The following is a 6,175-nucleotide window of genomic DNA, read 5'->3' on the forward strand; positions in this document are numbered from 1 at the left end:
CAGTTAAACAGTAATTTTTTCATGTCTATGCAAATCCATATGCAAAATTTGTAACTTGAATAAGCAATAAATATAGAAACGGTTAATTAACAAGATTAAAAAAGTAGTTGCATTTATTTTACATTAAATTTGGGTACATTGAGTGACATTTATCTTATAGTTGGTTACATCCGGCCCTTTGAGAACAACCATTTTGTTGATGTGGCCCTTTGTGAAAATGAGTTTGACACCCCTGGGTTAATGTGTCTATCTAGCATTTATTCAATTATCTGTGTTTTTATTGCTTGAAAACAATTTAAAAACATGCGTTCTTACTGTGAGCGTGGTCACCCCTCCACAGATATGACCTGGTGGCAGATATGCTTGCCTTCATGCTATGGAAAATTCACAAGTAAAACAATACATCCCAATAGAGACTAGTGTTGTCAAGGTTCTAAAATTTCGAACTCGATGTTGATCCTGTTGACTTGATAATCAATAGCAATTCCGATACCATGATTATGATAAAAAACACTCTTTCTTTAGACAATAGAATGTGATTTTCAATATTAAATCGTAGTTCTTTTTTGTGTTACCATGAGGACTTATATCTATGTAATCCTTCAAAATCCAGGTATGTTCCATAGTGGTCCATTTCTGTCCTATGAATGTAACTTTTTTAGTATGAATACTTAACCAAATGAGTATCTAGTTTTGATTTAGTATCAATTAGGATCTGATTTTTTATACTTTTGACAACCCTAACAGAGACAAGAAAGTGACGTAGCCTACCCTCTACCAAAAAAGTTACATAGTTCCCCTTTAAATTCAAGGTTTTAGGAAGCAAATATTCAGCAGCAAATAAAAGCAGTTGTTTTGTAATGTTCATTGTTAAAAGATGTGTACGGAACAACTGTTTTAGCCATCATCATGTATGGTGCTAACTAAATCCAGCAAATGTGTGTGTCTCTAGAACAGCAGCTGCCAACAATCTTCCGGGCTCAGAGTGAAACTTTCTAAATGTTATAAACAGAGTGACAATGTATTTGATGACATTTTTTAGGTGGATACAATTATGGTAATTATATAAAAAAGGAAAGAATGCCCACCAACATGTTCTTTTATTTTTTAGATAATCTTTCAATCACAAAGTTTAGTTAATCTTTGTCTACACCTGGTTTAGCAAAATCTAAATATGGAATGGGAGTGGGAGAATACGTAATATTCCCCCTTAATTTAAGATATAGCTGTGTTTTACGCAATAACATGTAATTTCCCCTTTCCTCACAATGCTCAGTCTTTCTACTCATAACTCTCTTCATACAGGGTTCACGATTCAATCCATGGGTTTCAGAATGATGAAATGTTAGGACTGTTGCTGTGGCAATTAACAATTCAAAACTAAATGTTATATCTTTTGAGTGGTCAACCATCCTCAAAATGGCACCATATAACAAGAAGCTGAAACTCATGAATACAATACGTGGTACTTGGGTCACAATACAATAATACAACAATAGGGCGAAACATGCAATAACTGATACATACCATTATAGACCATTGTTATTAAAGATACAAATACGTTTTAAAACTGTATTTTATATTTTTGTTGAAATACACTTAAAATTAACACAGTGAGTATGTCACCTGCATTAAATATCTGTATGAACATAAATATATGTTCACTTTCTCTAATAAGCCATTAAATGGTGATATATCAATACAGAACCTGTGATACTGATCAATAGATTAAGCATCATATATCAATATTTTGGCACAATCCCTACTCTCTATAGTAGTATGGATCTTAATTACGTCACTCTGCATATGGCTTAGATTGGCCTAAATTTGGAGCATCTTTAAATACCAACCTTGGCCTTGTCACAAAAACGAAAAAACAGTGATGAAGTATGACGACATAAGCTAAACCCACACATGTGGAGCATGACATTTCCACTGCCCCCTCCTCTTCATCAATGCATACCATGGAAAAACAGCACTCTTCTAGGCCGTACGTATGAACACCTGCAGCCAAAACTGTTTTTTTTTTTTTCTGGCTTCAACTTCCAAAAAATGCAAACATTTATGTATATTTTGCACACGGCGTGCATTAAAAAATTGACTATGGTTGACTTATTATTTTAGAATAACACAACATGACATGGAAAAATGGTATAGTATTGGAACAAAGTCAACCATGAGCAAGTACCAACCTCGAAATGTCAAGTGAAAACGGTTCTGCAAACTTTCCCACAAACATCAACCAGCCAAGTCTTCAGTCCTCTGAAACCTGCCTTATAAAGGCTGCTGCGTCTGTTCCAATGGAAAAGCCAATAAGTCATCTTAGTCCTTAAGTCAATAGCCTACAGATATGCCAAACCAGTGGTGGATGATCCTTTTGCAGAGAGGAGAAAAAAAATGTATGGGGAAGTGAAAAAGGTAGGCTAGTTGTCACCACATGACCACAAAGCCACCTGTTTCATGGCTGACCTTAGACTCAAGAGTAGTGTTTTCTGAATGGTAGTTTCAAATAACAGGTCCAGGGAAACAAACCCAACTCACAGATATAAAGCAATGGAGCTGATGGAAGGCAAATAGGCTGTAAAACTTTTTAAAATTTAATCTAAGTGAGCCATTCATAAAGATCCTTACCTTGAAGGTATGAATAATTCTACAACATTTGAAATTTAAATATACTGTAACACGGAACCTGTGTAGAAAATAAGCAAGTTCTGTTGCCTACATTCATTTTGGTTTTCCTATCTATGTTTCTAGCCTAGAAAATGTGGCAGAAAATGTAGTCTGTTTTAGATCTAACGTTAACTAAATTAGGACATTTACTCTTCTGTGAGCAACTTACGAACCCACAGCAGTCTGTCTGCCCCATCAGCATTTCCAACTGAAGGTCAAAGAAAACTTGTGAAAGTGAGCCACCAAGCGTCCGTGCGTAAAACTCTGCGCATCCTGCTGCCTTTGCTGGTGGTGGGGTTCTTGGAGAAGCGCATTACACTTGTAGTTTACGCGTCGATATGCATATTTTTAAATTAGCATTTATGCACTAATATGAAGAGAAGAAGTTAGCTAGAACTGCGCCCGCCTACTCCATTAGCACTGGATTTTTTAATATTTGATTGCACGTTCCTACATTACATTCATTGTGGTCCGTGGTTGGACCCATGTAAATTGGACAACACCTCCACAGAGACACAGTGAATGATACCCGCATGGTTTGAATTACTTTGTGGAAAATAATATTTATGTGTAATATTTGGAAACCCCAAATAAAACACGAAAAGCTCAGTTTCTGCATTTTTCAGCTGAAGACACTCCGAAAAAGTTTGTTCTTGACCCCGTCATAGAACTATCAGCTGACCGGAACAACGCGCATGCGCGCTGTTGTCAGCTAACTTGTCTTGTATCTGATATAACAAAGCTCCTCAAATGAGTTGAGCTTGTAGCGGTACATTCCATGGTATCGTTTAACAAACTGCAGAGAATAGCCCATAACGAGGTCTCTTCTGGCACGGATGAGCGGAGACTTTTAGCCCGGTAGCTAACGCTAACTGTTAGCTCATAGCAGCATGGGGGACAGTATTACTCCCAGATTTGGCAACATGAAGGCGTTACTTGGGATAGTAGCTGGGGCAGGCGCTTCTTATGGTCTTTACAAATTGATAAGCAGCTCGAGCTTTAGGAAAAGCAGAAAGGGCACACGAAATGACAGCTCTAATGTGAGTACAGTGAGCCTTCAGCCTGGGAGCTTGTTGGCAAAAGTGTCGGGACTGGATGTGGTCTCTGCCCGACCTGTTACTTCCAAGACTGTGGATGTTGCATCAGGTAAGCATCACTCATAATTATAGGCTATAGTGTTATTTGCAACCTGTGTCAATAGCTACCTTGTTTAATTCTGAATCTAAAAAGTGTGCATTTGTCTTTGCATCTTAGCTGGAAACTTAGAGCCCAAGCACCTAAAGACGCTGCTGTCTTGCTTACAGTTCAGCAACAGTCAAGATGACAAATGTCGCATGCTACTTACTTTAGCAAATGCTTCTGCCTTCGTTATAAATCAGGTATGCTGGATTTCTAGGTCTATAAAATGGTCTGTATGACATATTTAAACATGTTTGATGGCATTCTTTGTTTTTGCATTGATTATTTTCCAGAATCTCATCCGTGAATATGAGGGGATTCCTATTATAGCTGGTTTTCTTTCTGATCCGGCTGCAGATGTGCGAGTGCAGTCATTAATTGCTTTAAATAATCTCAGTATGAACATTGAAAACCAGGAACAACTAACGGTATTCCACCTTTTATAAGATTCTAAGCATTTCATAGCCTAAATTATCTTGTGTAGTAACTTGTCTTGTTCTCAGGTGTATGTCCCTAAAGTTTTGGAGCTTATTGAAACATCACCAATGAATTCTGAACTTCAGCTGTGTGCACTCCGGCTTCTGACAAACCTCTCAGTCACTGACAAGCACCAGCATTTGCTAAAGGATTCTATTAAACTTCTACTGTCTCTGTTTGTTGTGAGCAATGAGACATTACAGGTACATGATGCAGCCTAAAGATGTTTTTAAGTCAAATTAAAAGTTAAACATATCAGTCTTTTTCCAGGTTCAGACCTTGAAAGTCCTGGTGAATTTGTCTTCTAATCCAGATATGATGGATGATATTGTTCAGGTCCAGGTAAAAATATTTTCAGTGGTAAAAATACTTAGCCAATTTTAAAAAGTAATGTTTTATGTGTGTGCTTTTTGTTTCAGGCTCCAGCCTCTGTGTTACTTCTGTTTGACCCCAGGACAGTTCCAGCTGTGCTGGTGCGTCTCCTGACGTTTGCAGGGAACCTTAAGGCTTGGCGGCCCTCAGCCCAGGTGGCTGCTGAGCTAAGGCAGAATCAGGACTCTCTGTTCCGACTCATGTTAGATGAGTCGTCCCAGCTTCACAGCAGAGTACTTCCTCTCCTGTCGCACCCTGAGGAGGAGGTGAGGCTCCAGGCAGCTCGAGTGTTGACATAGACTGCTGCCTCTGCCATCTGAACTTGTTTGAATCCAGGAATTACTTGCGCTTTCAAGTATTTGCCAAAGCCACCACAGTCAGTCCTCTCTGTTCATCAGTTACCAAGTTAATCACCTGGCCCATTTATTTTGGCTAGTATTATTTTTCATGCATACATATTAAGGATGTAACAACATGGATTTACAAATCAACAAATCAAAATGTATCTTTTTTGGTAAAGTAGCATGATGAACACAATTCAGAAGGAACTACTTGAGAATAATGATTTACTTTGGTTTATTCAGAGCAGGAATATATACTGTCATTTATAATAACATTTTTATAATAAAAATGAATTGCACTAATGGCTTCGGGGCACAGAAAAAAGTTGGTTTTCATTAGTACCCAAATTCTCTCTTTGGATGGATGGAACTGGATGTTGTTACATTCCTATATTACACCTGCACAACCTAAGTTAGGTTTATAAGCAAGATATGTTTAGAAGCATGATTAAATTACACAGTACCCATAAACATTGACCTGTTCTCTAAAGAGCTCATGTTTACCTATAAGCCAAACACACTGCCATTTTTATACCGGGTCGCTATTATTTGTAACCCATTATGCAATTGACCACCTCGATATTTGCTGGTCACTTGCATAGCATAATGATACTTTACTACACCCCCTCTTGATGTGTGGATAAAGTACTTGTTGTCTACTCATGTTTAAGAATACATTTCTTTTTAACAAAAAAAAAAAAAAATGCTAGAGCCAGTATGCAAGGATTTACTAGAACATGAGGTGAGGCCCAAGACGTGGTCAAGCTGTTGAATTTCAAATAGCTGTGTATTCTCCTGTGTAATATGTTTGAGGAAATAGCTCGGAACAGGATGTTTGTCAGATTGAAATTTTTTTCTGTGTTGCAACTTGAATGTAAAAGCTGTCCTTCTCAGGCCTTACAGCTGGGCAATATTTATTATTTTTTGTTTGTTACTCTAGAGAAGTATTTGCTCATAAGAAATATAAATATATGGTTTTAAATAAAATTGACAATTCTTTTTCCAAAAATTTGTATACCTTTCTTTGAAATCTTGATATAAAGTATATAGTTGTTACATTCACTTGCATCTCCTTGGTCACACAGATAAGTAGGCCAACAATAATAGACATGATGGTATCTGGGCTGGTGTGGACA

The 6,175-nt window shown here is 37.4% G+C and overlaps 1 protein-coding gene across 1 annotated transcript; it reads left to right on the forward strand.

Moving 5' to 3' along the window:
• Positions 1-3,349: 3,349 nt before the first annotated feature.
• Positions 3,350-6,043, forward strand: armc10 (armadillo repeat containing 10). The gene is made up of 6 exons (XM_033967974.2): positions 3,350-3,816; positions 3,925-4,049; positions 4,143-4,277; positions 4,353-4,529; positions 4,597-4,668; positions 4,746-6,043. Exons 1-6 carry the CDS (start codon positions 3,561-3,563, stop codon positions 4,995-4,997), a joined length of 1,017 nt encoding a protein of 338 aa, XP_033823865.1. The 5' UTR covers positions 3,350-3,560; the 3' UTR covers positions 4,998-6,043.
• Positions 6,044-6,175: the final 132 nt, after the last annotated feature.

Source organism: Periophthalmus magnuspinnatus, chromosome 6 (assembly GCF_009829125.3).
Source record: "Periophthalmus magnuspinnatus isolate fPerMag1 chromosome 6, fPerMag1.2.pri, whole genome shotgun sequence".
NCBI lineage: Eukaryota > Metazoa > Chordata > Actinopteri > Gobiiformes > Gobiidae > Periophthalmus > Periophthalmus magnuspinnatus.